Source organism: Populus nigra, chromosome 12 (genome assembly GCF_951802175.1).
Source record: "Populus nigra chromosome 12, ddPopNigr1.1, whole genome shotgun sequence".
Classification (NCBI taxonomy): Eukaryota; Viridiplantae; Streptophyta; class Magnoliopsida; order Malpighiales; family Salicaceae; genus Populus; species Populus nigra.
In genome coordinates, this window is record NC_084863.1 from 3,750,212 (window position 1) to 3,767,100 (window position 16,889).

Here is a 16,889-nt window from a genome sequence, read left to right on the forward strand (position 1 = left end):
AAAAAGGGCTAGGCGTTGTTGGGTTTGGCCCACCTGGCTCATTTCATCAGGGTCCGCACGACTGGGCCCTTTTTTTTTACTGTACCTAGAGCAGACAGCATATCATCCACCTAATTTTTCTCTTAAAAAAAGCAAGCGATGCGTCGCCTATCGAGGCAAACAACGCGTCATCTGTTTTGCCCAGATTCCAACCACTGCGATGGGCTAGAAAATCAGGCTCGAGGTTCTTTTAATTCCAAAAACTCATTTTCAACCTTTGTTTTTTTACCAAAAACACTTATAAAACACCTTAGAAACCATGATAAGCCTATCCATAGCCTCAAAAAACCGTTCCAAAAACCGACCTCAACCCAAAACCAAAAATCAACCTAAGATCAGATCTGTTTTTCATGAACTTTCAAGGAACAAAAACACCTAATATGAACTCCCCTCATCAAATAAAATAATTTGACACAAAATTGCAATTTTTGGTGGCTTAAATTGATATCAACGACATGTTTCTCTTTCCACTGCTGAAATTCGACAATTTCTCTCTTTCTCCTCTCTTAACCAAGAATAAAAAAATAACAAAAATAAACTTTTTTACCAAAATGAAATTGAAAAAAATGTTGAAGGATAAAATTATATAATTTGCATGTTTGTTTAAATTGGAGGACCAAATTGCATTTTTTTCAAAATTCATGACACGTCACTCATGTTTGCTGCGTTTTTTCATTTTGGTCTTCCCTCTTTCAATCTCACCATTTCATAAGAATTCGAAATCAATTACTCTTTAATTAGAACTAAATTGCACAAAAAAATTTGAGAACCAAATAAAAAAATACAAAATTTTGCATAATCCATTCACAATAAATATATGAGAGAATGAACAGTGAAAACACCATACCATACCATTTAGATTATAGGTAATTAGATGATCGGCTTATGCTATTTAGTGAAAACCTTAAGCCTAAAAAATTAATTAAGTATTGGTAATGATATTTTTTTTTAATATTAAAATTAAAAAAATACTTGATCTGCTAGAGTTGATTCGTGAAATTTACGGGGATAATCTAGAAAAAAAAGTAAATTAGAAAGTTTGATCATGAATTAACTAAATGTTGAATGACTAAATTGGTATAAAACAACATTTTTTTTTCTTAAAAATAAACTAAGTGAACTTGAATCAACAAAACAAATTTATGATACAAGTTATGCACATCATCAAATTCAATAAATTTGTTTATCCTAGAGATTATTTTTTATTTAATTATAAGATGATAAAGTGCATGGTAATTTTTTATATGAATTTTCTTACAAGAAAAAAAAAACTGTGATAGGCATGTGTGGTCGAGATAACAAAAATAAATTATAATAATAAATGATAAAAATTGTATTATTTAGGTTTAAATTATAAATAAATAGTAATAGTTAACAAAGGGTAAAATGTATTTTTCTTTTAAATTGAGGAATAAAAAACGCATTAAAAAATTAAGCTCTTAAACTTGCAACCTACTTATAAACTCAATTTGATTAACAATAATTATTTTTTATCATTTTTTTAACCTAGATATAAAATAGAAAAGTTTTAAAAACAAAACTAAAAGGAGCCCAACTTGTCTAAGCATTAAAAAAATAGCCCGAACATTCCAGCCCTCCTATGAGTCTGTATTGATCTAATTGGGTTTACATTACATCATTTAATATAATTTTTTGAGGGCCTTTAGGCCCTGATTATGAGGGGAAAAAAACAGTGGCTAGCTTATTTTCCTATATTTTTCATATACAATTCTTTAAATTCTATTGCCTTCATTATTTTTCATTATTTATTTTCGCGTGTCGGTTAATTTTTAAAATATATTTTTAAAAAATATATTAAAATAATATTTATTTATTTTTTTAAAAATTATTTTTAATATCAACACATCAAACGATTTAAAATATTAAAAAAATTAAATTTTTTAAAAACATAATTTTAAGCCCGGTGTGAGTGGAGAATCCACATATTTTAGAAATTAGAAATTTAATAAAATTCAAAACCCATTATTTTTCGTTTTTTAGTAAGAGCGTGTTTGGCAGTGTGGTTGCGGGTGCTTTTCAAATAACTTTTCGTGCCAAAATGCATGCCAACGATGTTTTTTCATTTTTTAAAAATCATTTTTGACATCAGTACATCAAAACGATCCAAAACGTACAAACCATATTAAATTTTAGCAAAAAAAAAAAATCAAATTTTTTGGGAACGCAGCCGCAGCCGCGTTCCCAAACGGTGCCTAAAAGTGGTGTCCAACGCTGTGTGGAAGCCATCGAGAGTGATTAGACCACTAATAGCGGTGGTGGTAAGTATTAGCGATCAGTATGATTGCTTAGGCAGCATCTGGAAACGCGGCTGTGGCTGCGTTTCCAAAAAAATTTGAATTTTTTTTTATTAAAATTAAGTGCGGTTTGTACTTTTTGAATCGTTTTGATGTGCTGATGTCAAAAATGATTTTTAAAAAATAAAAAAACATTATTGGCATGTATTTCGGCATGAAAAGTTATTTAAAAAGCACCCGTAACCACACGCTCTTAGTGCTTGACTTCTGGCCGGGCCGATATGATAAAAAACATGAAATCAAGAAATTACCTGTAGCCCTGAGCTTGTTTTGCTACTAAAACCTAGTTAATTTAATGAGGGGATATGATTAAGATTCTTGAAACTTTAAAGTTTAAAGAACACCAATACTGAGATAAAAAGCTTTTGATTACTCAGAATTAAGAATTTTTGACAACTAACAAACCGTTTAGCTTATAAATTAGATTTGTGTGCTTGCGCTGTGCTGGGGCTAGAATATTTTTTTATTAGAAAAAAAATATTGTGCAACAAGAACATGCTTTGAACAAAAATATAACTTAGAATACAGATCCGAACAAGAAAAGAATCTGATATATAGATCAACCTAAAAAAAACATGGGAATCTATATAAAAAAAAAAAGTTAAAAAAAATCATATACATAGCATAAAAAAAGAGCCTAATCATTGATGATATAAATGTTAAATGATAAAATTAAAAAAATATAGCATGAAAATAAAAAAAATAAAAATAAAAATAAAACTCGGGCGAATATTTTAAACTCAAGTAAAGGTTCCACACTCACAACTTATTAAATCCTACACTCCGGCTGAAACAAAAAGATCAATTACCAAACAATTTAATATTGATTAAGTAAAGTAAATCCAACAAAGAACAACAAATAAAAAAATTGGAGAAAGTCGAATCATTTTCAAAATTGATAAAAAAACAAACAAATAAAATTAAATTTAAAAATTTATCTTAAATAAAATAAATAGCAATCTAAATAATAAGAGCTAAATTCAAAAGATTAAAAAAATTAAAGGGTGATGAAATAAAAAAGAATTATAATATTATAAATTATTTTAGAAAATCATTTCAAATATTGAATGATTGAATGAAACAAAATCAACTTAAATCTATATTTAACCTAAATATAAAATTAAAATATTAAAAAAAAGCCTAGGGGTGTATGCTTATGGCCTAGTGCCCCTGATCCATTTAAGGAAAAGCCTAGGCATGTGGGTCTTTAAGTCTACATCCGCGTGTATGGGCTTAATTTTAATTTTTTTAATATTTTAAAAGGATAGATGATTTATTTTTTTTGAAAAAAAATATGCAATCGATACATTGTATGCCAAGGCAAACAATGTTTTAATTGCGAGCCCATATTTCAACTATCACGGTGATACCTGAAAAATTGAGCTAGTGTTTTTCGTGCCTAAAAAATTCAATTTTTAAGTTATTTCAACCTAAAAATACACCACCAACACTCTTATAACATCTACAAACTAATCTATCAACCCAAAACATGCAAAAAAGGGTTTAAAAACTCAAAATCAAACTAGTTTGTATTTTTCTTCCTCAATTTAGACTTGTTTTTTAAGCAACATTAAAGCTCTAAATAACTAGTATTAAACCCTTTGTATCGCATATAACTTGTGGGCATCAAGAACAACTATTTTGGTGTTTAGAAATGACATGAATAATGATTTTTTCTCTCATCGCTAGATTCCATCAATCTCTTTATTATCTCTTTAACTAGGGACTAAAAAATAATAATAAAAATATTTTTATATCAAAATTAAATTTTTGAAATTTAAAAGAACATTGTATAAATTAAGTTATTTTTTAAAATGGAGAAACTAAATGTATTTTACATGTAAACTCTAAGGATGTCACCTATATTTGGCACATTTTTAATCTTGATCTTTATTTTTGTAATTCTATTCCTGATTAAGAAATAAAAAACAATTGATCTTTAATTTGGAGAAACTGACCAAAATAAAAGGTTGATACCCAAATTGAAAAAAAGAGTAAGTTTTCTCTACGAGGAAAAACTCTTCGCCTTTTAGTGTTTTACTTAATAATTAATTAATAAAGCAGAGGTGACGTACTTGCTGCATTAAGTTTTAAATATATGCTATTATTATAATTTCAAAAAATAAAAATAATCTCAGAAAACCGTTTTAGCTTACAAATAAAGCAGATGTGGCGTCGAATATACGTCCCTTGAACTCCCTATATAAAACCAAACACAAACCGTGAAGTTTCGCAACTGTTCTGGTCCCATCCTCAGGATCAGTTAATCATAAAAAGAATGCCGGAGGATATTTGCACCGACCGCCCTCTCTACGGCGGCTCAATTTCCAGCACCTTCCCTGTCAGATTCCAGGTCAGTTTCTTTATATATATATATATATATATATATTTCTTTTCTCTATCAAAAAACTAAATGTTTTTGTTTTTGTAGGATGTGAGCAACATTCGACAAGTTCCTGATCATCAAGAGGCATTTGTGGATCCAAGTCGTGATGAAAGCTTGATTTTCGAGCTCTTAGATTTGAAGCCTGATGTGAATGATAATGGAAGTGCCGTTTGGTTTCTTCAAGACCTTGCGAATGAGCAAGACGCTCAAGGGTTTACTCTAGTTGAGCAGTCAGGCGTGGTTGAGGTTCCAATTGGGAATGTTTCAGTTGTTGTTACAACAGCAACTGGGCAGATGGGGATTTCTAAAGCACGACAAGGAAGGGAAGCCCAGAATGTTGTGCAGGTTTATTTGGCCAATCTTCGACTTAAGAATGTTGGCACCGATGCTCTCGTTGTTGCCTATGAACCCATTTTGATAAGTCCTTTGAGTGAAAGTGCTGCGACTGTTGGTGCTGGTTTACCTGCCCCGGCCGCGCAATCTGGGTTCTTGCCAATGGCTGAGGTTTTTAAGCTTGCTGTTTCTAATTTCAAAGTTAATGATTGGAGTCTTTTTGGTAATTGAACCACAGGGAAAGATATTGTTTGGGAAACTTTTCGATTTTTTTTTGTTTATTTAGCATTCGAGGAGTTGTGATAAATATTTGTATGAAGTTTGGTCTACTTTCTTTAAAGAAATGTTCTAATTTTAATGGTTTCATACATCTTTGCTGAAGAGTTTACAAGTACGGAAAAAAAGAATTTTGAAAACCTATAGGTGCAACTTGGAAACACTAATTTGGGCCACTTGTGCAGTTCTGTTTTCTAAGCTCAAGACAAGATAAACAATGTTAGCTGCATAATTGCATTGATAGGCTTACACAATTATGCGGTCTGATGGTCTCTGAATGTTGATTTATGATTCAGTATTGTTACACGCCCGCTACATATTCCATGCATATGATGCGTGTGGTTCATTTTATTCCCTGCTTATCGGACATACACTCAAGTTTTGATGGACTTCGTCTGTTTTCAGTCAATTGATTCTATGAAACATGAACTGAACGATGCACAATGCAGAAAGCGAAAGGACACAGCTCATGAAAACAGTGTCCCCTGTCCCTAACACCCTTATCCCCGTTGCATAAAATGCTCTGGTTAGATTGTTTTAAATTTTGCCAATCTGAATTTAGAAATTGTTTTTCTATTGTGTTCACCTAAATACTATTGACTCTTTTTCTTTTTTGCCCGCTTATGCTGTTGCTAGGTTCCCTTGATTTCTTTGATGAACTTGCTCTGGGAAGTACATTTTGATGCATGTTGAGTTGTGTTCCTGTGATTTTAATTCATGTTGTCCCCTACTTCCATGTTTACATACATTTGAGATTTATGGAGCAGCATGTATTGCAGCTTATGCAATGTAAATATGTTGGAGATTCTGCTATACAGAAATAACTTTTGACTTTTACTGTACCTGAACCATTCTGAACAAGCTTCGTTGTTAAAGTATCAAAATAGTCTTTAAGCACAATTTTCCTGTTGCTCAGCAGAGTCAAATCATTATTCTCAATGGATCAGATAACAGAGTCTAATGGAAGCTGTCATTTATAGTGATGTCTCCTAATTTTTATCTCCCAAGGCTGCTGGTACTTGGATGTTGGCCGCACAAAGTTTGCAGCCTCTGTTTCAAGACTGAAGTTTCTCACATTTCCCTGTACTGTTATCTGTTTTCCCACCTTAGGCTTAACACTTTTTAGACTAGAACAAGTATCCAATGACAGTGGCAAAGGATGACAACTAAGGAGGAGCAGTTTCAGTTTTCATCACAGACTCAATGACAACAGACAGGCAAAGAATATCTCATGCACTGACTTCCACAACACATATACCCTGAATACATCAAGTTCATCAACCCTTCTAACAAACTTATGTGCACCATTTTTCTTCTCCTTTTTCATTTTATTCGTCATTGGCTTTTAATCCGTTTATTTTTTTTCCAATCGAACAACAAATTAAAACCTAATATATAACTCAATTTTTTGGCAGGGAAAGGTTGCTATGATAACAGGAGGTGATTCCATAATAGGAAAATTTGTATGCTATCATTTTGCATTAGAGGGTGCAACTGTGGCGTTTACGGATGTAGAAAGCATAGAGGATTGAAACAAGAATGATGCCCTGAAGATGATACTGAAGGCAAAGACAAGTGATGCAAAAGACCTATTGCCATAGCTACTGATGTTAGCAATGAAGATAATTTACAAGAGAGTTGTTGATCAAGTTATGAGCAAATATGGGCAGATAGATATTCTGGTGAACAGCACAGTCGTGCAACATTATAGTACAACACTAGAAAAGGTACAGAGGTTTGGCTTGAGAGGCTGTTAAGAACCAACATTTATGGTCACTTCTTCTGTAAGAAAAACTGCTTCGAGTAATTCTTCCATCCAGCGAGGAAGTTCTAATAATGAAGATGCGGGTATTTGAGAGTAATTAACCAGTCAAGAAATCTTAATTCTTTTGATCTTATTCCCAATTGGTATGCAGGGATTGTTTGAAGCACATGAAAGAAGGAAGCTGTATTATCAAAACGACCATGGAGTGAGTGCAGGGTTGCTTGATTATAGCTCTACTAAGAGTGCCATTGTATCAGTTACAAGAGCTCTGGCTCTGAAGCTTATAAACGAAGGGATTGGAGTAAATGCTGAGGCCCCAGGTCCACTTTGGACGCCATTGCAACGGGCTTCTTTGCCTGTTTAGAAGGTTCAAAGCTTTGGGTCTGGGATTCCAATGGGCAGGGCAGGGCAGGGCAGCCATATGAGATTGCACCGTCTTTTGTCTTCCTGACATCTGATGATTGTTCCTCATACCTAACTGGTTAAGTTCTGCATCCTAATGGTAAGTATTTTACAAATATTGGAATTTGTTTACCTTGCAGGTGGTGTCATTGTCAATACTTCATGTTGCTAGAACATGACATGATATTAGATGGCTGCTCCTTAACATCTCAAACATGTTTTAAACCTTTTCTCTCTCTCTAAAAACACTTAGAAAAGAGGGTGGTTGTCGCAATCACAAGGTTGAAAATCCCTTTGCACGATATCACTTGTATTTTTGTGTCCGTTTCAGCCGTTTATATACATATTATCTTTCATCTATCCAAGACTCCACTTATCTGTGTTTTGATCATGAATTATTTTTTCATAAGACATTTGACTTGTTTGTGTAGATGGTCTTCATATGTGGAAGATGGAAAAGTAAAGCTTCTAAATGTAGAGGAAGCTCCATTAATTCCACCTTAACCTGTAACATCTATACATTCAGAAATTACGTGCTTCTTGAATATATATTTGCTAGCTGCCATGAATCATACCACGAAACATACTTGTACTAAGGATTTGAAATTTTTCTTTGAGCCTTGTTGCTTTGCATACATAAAGTTCGTCTGCACTTTTGAACGTTATCCATCTGCAGAGTTAGACCTTAGCTAGAGCCTCTACGCAAGAGTTTTGACAGTTTCATCCAGGCGGAAATTCTTGTGCCAATGGAGGTCTCTTTTCTTGTGTTCAACCTTTTGTCTATGTGTTGCATCTCTTTTTTTTATAACTTTAATATTTTTATGTAATAAAAAATGGAAAGAAAAAATAAGTAAAAAAAAAACATTTGTATTTAATTATGCAATTTGTTTCATATCGTTCATGGAATTACTAACAAAGAGCTTTCTGTTATCAAACAAATTAATTCTGCGTAGGAACTCAATGAACATGTAAGTTACGAAAATCTAGTCAATCAAGGTGGTTAAGGGAAACAATGAGCTGTACTCTTATTAAATTTGACTAATACAATTCAATTGAAACTAAGCTGTGGAACTGCGGAAGCAGCAATATTTTTAGCCCAAACAGCTTCAGAGGTGGCCGGCCGGCGGGGATGATGATAAATTGAGTTGTAAGAACAAACGTTACCTTTTAGCTATTGAACCCACAAAAAATGACAGTACACTGTTTTCAATTTCATACAAGAAAACTAAAGATTGACATAATAGATACCTAGCCAGCCAAAATACTGCTATTTCCGTGCCTGTTTATGCTATAAACTTCTGCCTATTCGACGACTACACACCTTCCTTCCTCACAAGACAAACAAAAACATAGGAGATATAGCAGAAACAAAAACGGAAATAGCACAACCATACTTACATATTGAAAGAATTTGATAGGACGAGAGATTTACGTGAGCCTAGAGAAATATATTTTCAATTCAAGAAGACGATGACAAGGACAAGCATAATCATGGGCACAGTGGATTGCTCCCAGGGCCTCCATAGTAGAAGTGTGTGCCCCATTCATTGCTGTAAGAGCTCTTGATGTTGTAACAATTGGTGTTTTCAGCTAACGTTGAGATGCTCTGGACTGCGGTGAGGCTGTTATCAGAGTCCACGATCTCTAGGTTCCGAAAATAACTTGCCTTTCCGAACCCATCTTCTGCAAAGTTGCCGGAGCCCATCTGGGTCGATGTGTGCTCGCCGTTAGCCCTTGAGTTCACCACTTCACCACCCCACTCCACCATGGTGGCATGGTTTGCTAGGTGTGTAAAAAGCTCTGCTGGCCAGTATCCTACTAGGGTGTTGTCACCAAAACTCATCCACCAATTACCTAGCTTCGGGTCCTATTCTCGAAAAAAAAAAAAAAAAAAACCTACTTAGAAATCAAGTCTGTGCGATAAGTTATAAATATTAGGTTCTATTTTTATTATTTCAATGATTTAAAAATAATATATGAATATGCTTTTCTACCTTCCAAATGAGGATGCTAATATCATATTGGTTTCCTGCATACGATGATACAGGAGAAATGGCAGCTCCAATGGCTACTCTGCTATTCGTTTGCACAAATCCTGAGCAGAGAAGGTTGTAGCATCCTGTTGCCTGGTATGAATCACTCTGTAAAATGCAATTAAAAACAGTAAATATCATATCCAATCAGAAAATATCTTCAACTACATTCTGACAAACACCAATATTAATTGCACAGCCTTGAAATCATTAATTCTCGTAGAAAAGTCTCAATTATACCATTATTAAAATTAATGTTTAACCTTCTTTTTTTCCCACCCAGCTGTTCTTGATCGTACGTATCAGTTAACGGGCACAGCTTAATTGCAACCCTAGATTTAATGACCTTATTTTGTAGCCCCACAACGCTTGTATAATTAAGAACTTGCAAGCACTTGAGGGCCTAGCTATTGTGGTCAATCGTGTGACTTGTTCCGCCCCCGTCCCAGGTTCGACCATCTATGTGCACGCCTGTCACCCCCGCGGTGCCTAACCTGCCCCTGGGCTTGCAGGATGTCCAGTGGGCCGTGGGGAATAGTCGTGGTGCGCGCAAGCTGGCCCGGACACCCCACGTGAATCAAAAAAAAAAAAAAAAAAAGAACTTGCAAGCACCATGTGCACGTCCTTTGTAATAATATATATATATTTTAAAATTTTTATTTTTAATATTAATATATCAACATGATTTAAAAACATTAAAAAAATTAATATAAAAAATATAAAAAATTAATTTTTTAAAAACCTATTTTTAAAACATAAAAATTAGAATAGCAAGCTGTTTATGGTCGAGGAAATAGTTAGGAGGATGTCCAATCCACCAAAAAGGCTTGCTGTCGCTTCATTATTATCAAGGCCTAACTCGAAGTGTTTAGCACTTCTCTTTTCTTTTAACAGCTCATGTTTTGTTGATTCCAATTATGGCCATGTTTGATATTTATTACATGTTAATCTTGGTTTTTTTTAAAAAAAAATTAGTTCCAAATTAATTTAATTTTTTATTTTGTGAATCAGTTTAATTAACATGTTAATATCAAAAAAATATATTAAAAAACTAAAAAATATATTATTTTAATGTATTTTTTTTAAAAAATAAATACTTGAAAAATAATTTCTGCTATACTCTCAAACAAACTCTTAATTTGTATTATCTCAGAGTACCTACCTAATATTTATCACATCATTAATTTTATTTTATTGGAGAGATTATTATTTTATAAAAAAATATATCATAAAAGAAGACTTTGATCCAACTAGTGTATAATATTTGCAAACATTTTCCAAGAGGAAACCTTATAGATTGAAAGCAGATTTTCCAGCTCAAGATGATAAGGTTGACTCTAAAGTTTATGAACCCAATTTTGTTCATTGTTTTAGGGGACGTGCACATGGTTAATTAATTATTCCAAAGAATGATTCCATAATGTTTGAATATTCATTTAATAATAACAACAAAAAATATTAATTAATTGCTAATTGAGGAGGATTAGAGTGCTAGAAATCTTACTGTCCAGTACGTAAACAATCTAGGCCTGCTGTCACCATAAAGCTCCGGACTGACCTGACTAGTAGAATAAATCATAAATTCAAAAAATCCCACTGATAAAACATATAATATATTAATTTTCCTAGGAAATACAATACTATTAAGAATAATAAGGTTTTTAATCGAAATGTTATAGTGTGGGATAATGTGCAGCGAGGGACAGGAAATGGAAGGGGTACCTGCCACCCAGCTTCTATGCTGTTGAGATCTGAGCCGTCGAATGATCCCGAGAGCACCCATATCTGGGATAGACTAAACTCGTTGACCACTTGGATTGACGGGTCCCACACGTTAATTGTTGCCTTCGCTCCATACACCTCTTGCGAGGATCCAGTGTAGGCAATTGCATGCTGGGAGCCATGGTGCACATGCAGCAGCAGCAGCAGCAGCAGCAGAGAGAAAAGGATCGATCAAAGTTCAGATTAGAAAATAAATGCAGCACCATCTTCAAGGTAAATCTTGTGGGTCCCTTGGAAGGGAAACTATCTTCCATCATCATATGGCTAGAAATTTGGTTCATTCTAAGGGGAGACCCTGTTGCCTCAGATGCAATAAATTTCCCGTTTGAAAAAGGAAAATGATTGAATCAAGTATGAATCTTGTATCTTTGTGTGTGCATTCAGAGTATGGATCCATTTTTTATGGTGCGAGTAAATGCTATTTATACATTAAAAACTTGATAATTAATATATATAAACTTTCAAGCCAAACTACCATAATTTTTCTTGTCATCAAGCCATGCAGGAGAAGGTTTGATGGAAGGGCACCATAAGATCATCCTACTTACGTAGTGAAAATATATCCTTTGAATGTATTTGTACACAACAAATTGAGATAATTATGTATAGTAACTAAAAAAAATCAAAATTAAAGCAATTTTTTCAAGGGTGGGAAGAGATAGGATACCTCATGTCCATTGGCGCTAACTACATCGGGTGCATCTTTGCGTCTAGCAAGAGAGATTGGTGCTTGTTTCTTGCCAAAGTCGAACAAAGACTTGGATCTCAACACATCTTGAGCCGTGCTCCGCCGTATCGGAACAGTTCCTTTAGGGCACCTTGTTCCATTCCTGTGCCACATTTGCCATGAACCTCTTATCACACCTTCTTCGACATTAGTACTCTTCTTCGTTTTGTCATCCTCTTTCAACATTTTCACTCTAGGCCTTTCTGGTGGATCTCTCTGTTAATTACATTAGCATAATTATCATAATCCTTAATGCTATTGTTGTTGTTGTTAGCATAAATCAGAGTAATTAACAGTACATGTAAAATAAAGTTATAAATTCTTTTTAGGAGAGAAGGAAAGATGACAAAGTACATGGAGCCAAGAAATGCCTTTTCACAAACAAGATTTAGGGTTAGAAACTCCAGAACTTTCAGCTTTTTCGCGTAGAAAACTATAAGATAGTAAATGATAAATGTTAGAGGAAAAAGGTTAGCAAATGTGAGATACTCATTAATTAAATGGATAGGGGAAGAGAGGGAATTAAGGAGGTGCTTTTTCAGGTTAGTTACCTGGATCTTGTGATTCCTTAAGAGAGGGTGATCTAGAGCAGGCTGTTTTCTCTTATGAACACAATCTATAATATCTCCATCTGGGCTCTGTAAGCATGCCAAAGCAAGAAACCCAACATGAGATGAAATCAAAACATGAACAAATTTGTTGTAAATTTAAGAAGACGGGTTTGTAATATTACCTCTATGGTCATGACAGGAGGCTTGTTAATCTTGTCCAAGTGCCTTTGAATCCTTTCAAGTCTCATGCTACTGACTTGCCTGTAACTTGTGTAATTTAGGGCTGATACAACAGCACTAAACCTTTGGACAAGAAGAAGAGCTAGAAGGAGAGGAGCTAGAAACCCTCTTTTCCTTACTAGAAAACCCATGTTTCTGTCTTTCAGTGCCAAGAATGAAACAAAGATAGAAACTGAGGGAACTAACAAACCATTACTAGAAAAAAAAAACAGAATAGCTATCACAATAACAAATCTGACTTTTTCTTTAGATATCACTTGCATCAAACCCCCCCGCAGAAACCAGAGCAGATAATAGAAAATAACTTATCTCTCTCTCTCTTTAGGGTCTTTATGGTGAGGAGGAAGGTTGGTGAAGATGGTTAATTAACCTGCAAATTAAGAGGCCCCCTCTCTTACACACTCACTATCAAGATCATCATTGCCTACATACATTGGATTCAGATACGTGTGTTGACAAAGAAGAGGAGTGATATTTAGTGTTTAATTTTTGTGTTGCTTTGGAGTTGCACCAAAGACAGAGAGAAAGAGAGAGAGAAGGAACAAAGACTTGAAAGCACTATAAAAACCCAGACCTACCCAACTACACAAGCAGGCCTCTTTTTATTGCACTACTTGAATGTGTATCTGCCACCATAAAACTTTTCATTAATGTTTTCACTTTAAGTTCTTCATAGCCATAGCTTTCTTTCCTTCGCAGTCTTCTCCATCCCTTGCTTCTACCTTCTTTTAAACTCCAAGTATAGCACTCAATTGGTGTGTTCTCTATGCTTTGGTGATGCCACATGGCTTGTATTTTATATTTCTTCACCTAATCTAGGTATAATATGATCCGAATGTGATTATGATCTGTTACCCTCTAAAACATATATACACCGAAATCTATCGATCAATTTTTTTTTCTTTTTTGAAAAATGAAATTATAATTTGCAATCCCTTTGATTTCACCTCTTTTTTTGCCTATTAATAATTATGGGTATACAAGGCGAAAAAAATATAAGATATGTGACTATTTTAATACAAGTTCAAATCTCCTAACAAGCACCAACAAAAATAAAATTCTTACCGTATAAACTTAGTATAGCTTCATTTTCTCTCACAAAAAAAAATGCAAATACATATGTTTGGACTTTGAGGTGATGAAACCCAAGGAAAGAGGGTACTGTTTTACTATTGATGTTTGAAATTTCAAAGTGTTAGGGAGCTGTAATTTGTTTTCATTTGATTCTGTGTATTGGGTTCCAAGCAGTCCCTTGATGTGTGCTTCAATGCACTCCTATCCATGTGGTTATATGTTTTAGAAATAAATGTTTACGTGAGAATTGATTTGAAGCAACCATAGGATAATAAATGAAGAACAGGAAATTATTAAATTAAATTTCGTAAACTTCTATTCTCGAATCTTGAATGCCTCAGTGCGCGCGTTCGTTCAAGATAAAAAATTGCTTGTCAGCATCTATTACGACTCCCCACCATGGAACTTTGGTGTTTGACTGAGATTATTAAATAATCGAAATCTCTTCGATGCCCTTTTATGCATATCCATCTAGTTAATTCACTACTACTTTATGATTCTCAACAAAGTAAAATTACACAAAGTTTAGTAAATCCTGATGTAGGCCCGTCATTTATTGGTGTGAGCAAAAAGGGCAGCATTACGTGTTTGATGAACACCTTGCTGTCAACCCAGCAATCTTCCTAGCGCTGAAAAAGAGAAAGAAAAGGAAGACATAAATAGTTGAAAGTTGATTAACACAAGGGGCAAGTAAATCCCTAGCTAGAAAGACGTGTCTTCTGCAAGTTGCTAATCACATAATTTCCTTGCATGCGTTTTCAAGATGAAGGAGAAAGAAGAGTTAAGCAGAGGTGACTGCTAATTTATTTAATTAAACTGCCTTTTAATTGTTGCATATAGCAAGGGGACGTGCAGAAATTTACGGTTAAATAAATAACCACTTGATTCAAAAGGAGAAATCAAAACGTAATTAGTTAATTTGCAACGGCGCCCCTTTTTCAAGGTATAATAAAGAGACCCCAGCTGAGTTGATGATGCTCACCAATCACAAACACATAAAGAAACCCTAATTTGCCTGCAAGATTAGTTCAACATTTTGTGATTCCTTGGAGCATTTGAGAACAGGCAGCGTTTAAGATTGACCAGGTATTTTCTACTTCTCATTAAAGAATACGTCTTGTAGCCATTCAAGCCTCAGAATTTATGGCTTAATTTTCAACAGTGTTGCTAAGTACTCTTGCAGAGTTATATCCATAGTGATGGCTAGGTTGTTCGTCACAGTTACTGAGCAGCTGACACCACAAATGCTCACATGAACTTTATAAGAGAGAACAGAATAAGAAAAAAAACGAGCTAATGTAAGTTTTGACATGTACGTTTAATTAGAAGCTACAGATTTTCGTGAACCCAGATTCCTAACCATCCGATTTCTTCACCAATCCTTAAACTTTAAGATTTTCGCCATCTGTTACCAACAAAATGTTGTGTTCTTTTGAATTATATATAAATGCAGAGAAGAGTGTTTTAGTAACATTTATAATGAAATATATAATACTACAAGGACCTTTTTTTTTTTTTTTATCCGAGGGTATGTTTTGATATGAAAAAATATATTAGAGAATAATATAAATTATATTTTAAAATTTTTTTTAATAATTTAAGTTTGAGAGTTGAATCGGTTCTTTAACATAATATTATAGCGTTTATGATCAAACGGTTATGAATTTAAATTTCATCATTCCTGTTTATTTGATAAAAATTAAATATAATTAAGATACGTAGCATAGGTTTGTGTGAGTTTTAAATCTAAAGGATTTTAACTTGTAAAAATATATTAAAAAAATAATATAAATCATATATTAAAATAATAATATAAATCATATATTAATATAATATTAATATAATTAAATTACTAATTAAGCTCTCAAATGAAAAATAAAATAGAAATGTGGAACACATCTGACGTCTAAAGGCAGTCCTCGCTTTCAAGGTAAGAAGTAGGCAAGAATGTTGACTTGCTCTTCAATTATTAATTTTCCTCTCTGTCTCTCTACCGACTTGCCGTGAGGTACCAACCACGGCAGAACTTGAGAAAACTGATTTCTTTTTCTTATATTTCTTCTGGAAAAGGGAAACTACAACAGGTTGATTGACTAGGAAACATCAAAGTAAACGAACCACAATATGGGGTTAGAAATTTGAACCTTTTGGAAAAAGGAACAAGACAGCATTGCCAAACGAGACCTTATATTGTAGCTTCTTGAATAATCAAAATTGAACCCTTTATTTGTAATTTGATCAAATTAAACTTTTTATTTCTTGATCTTGATTTTCTTAAACAGTTTTTCCATGTTTTCCAATTGATTTATTATGATATCAAAGGTAACAAATGTCACGGTAACACTTGGATTTGATTCCACCGCACTCACCATTAAAATTGAAGTTCAGAATTAAAATAAAAACATTAAGGAAAAACTTAAACCTTAAAAACATTAATTGTGGAGTATCTCAAGAAAATAAAAAAAATATAGAAAAAATTGAAAAAAAAGAAGAGGACAAAACAAAGTCACATTCAAATCTTTTTTAATATATGGAGGAAAATATTAAGTATATAGACATGAATAATAATTTTAATCCACCTTTTGACCAAGGATTCCTTTTTAATATTAATAGAGTGTCAAAAAGGTATAAATCATTTTCTCTAAAGAAAAAGAAATATAATCAAGGGTCACCTATAAAAAAAAATAACAAAGGTTCAATTTAATAATGTATTGAGTTTTGATGTAATTTTATTATATTTGCATTTTAATTAGATATGGTATGTGTCATAACCTATTTTTGGGTTATTCCCCAAATTCACTTTTTCTCTTCCAAAAAATCAAAAAAATATTCAAACTAAAAAAAAAAAAATAATAATAATAGCAATGAGAAGAGGATGTCGGAGTGCCCTGAAAATGGCTAAAATTTGGTTAAGGATCTTCAAAAATATAAAGATTGAAATTTAATAGTATTTTATTGACTAATGA

General features: G+C 33.3%; 3 protein-coding genes across 8 annotated transcripts; 2 read left to right on the forward strand and 1 right to left on the reverse strand.

Moving 5' to 3' along the window:
* The first annotated feature begins 4,541 nt into the window (after positions 1–4,541).
* LOC133669672 (uncharacterized) lies at positions 4,542–8,098 on the forward strand. Of its 6 annotated transcripts, none has more exons than XR_009833948.1 (4): positions 4,542–4,707; positions 4,786–5,244; positions 6,765–7,616; positions 7,948–8,098. XR_009833948.1 is itself a non-coding variant. In XM_062089903.1 (3 exons), the coding sequence occupies exons 1-3, from the start codon at positions 4,633–4,635 to the stop codon at positions 6,879–6,881; spliced, it is 651 nt and encodes a 216-aa protein (XP_061945887.1). In that variant the 5' UTR covers positions 4,542–4,632; the 3' UTR covers positions 6,882–7,874. The 6 variants fall into 6 exon arrangements, 2 of the variants coding, with proteins under 2 accessions (XP_061945887.1, XP_061945889.1); XR_009833949.1 differs by lacking the exon at positions 7,948–8,098 and adding an exon at positions 7,657–7,874; XR_009833947.1 differs by lacking the exon at positions 7,948–8,098 and having other exon boundaries at positions 6,765–7,197; positions 7,266–7,874.
* On the forward strand, positions 6,966–7,478 carry LOC133669898 (NADPH-dependent aldehyde reductase 1, chloroplastic-like). The gene is made up of 2 exons (XM_062090225.1): positions 6,966–7,076; positions 7,266–7,478. Exons 1-2 carry the CDS (start codon positions 6,966–6,968, stop codon positions 7,476–7,478), a joined length of 324 nt encoding a protein of 107 aa, XP_061946209.1.
* A 563-nt stretch (positions 8,099–8,661) lies between the features above and the next one.
* On the reverse strand, positions 8,662–13,561 carry LOC133669671 (protein neprosin-like). Its single transcript, XM_062089902.1, has 7 exons — positions 12,792–13,561; positions 12,610–12,696; positions 11,999–12,274; positions 11,272–11,442; positions 11,054–11,107; positions 9,511–9,657; positions 8,662–9,383 (listed from the first exon to the last, which is right to left on the reverse strand). The coding sequence occupies exons 1-7, from the start codon at positions 13,110–13,112 to the stop codon at positions 9,006–9,008; spliced, it is 1,434 nt and encodes a 477-aa protein (XP_061945886.1). The 5' UTR covers positions 13,113–13,561; the 3' UTR covers positions 8,662–9,005.
* Positions 13,562–16,889: the final 3,328 nt, after the last annotated feature.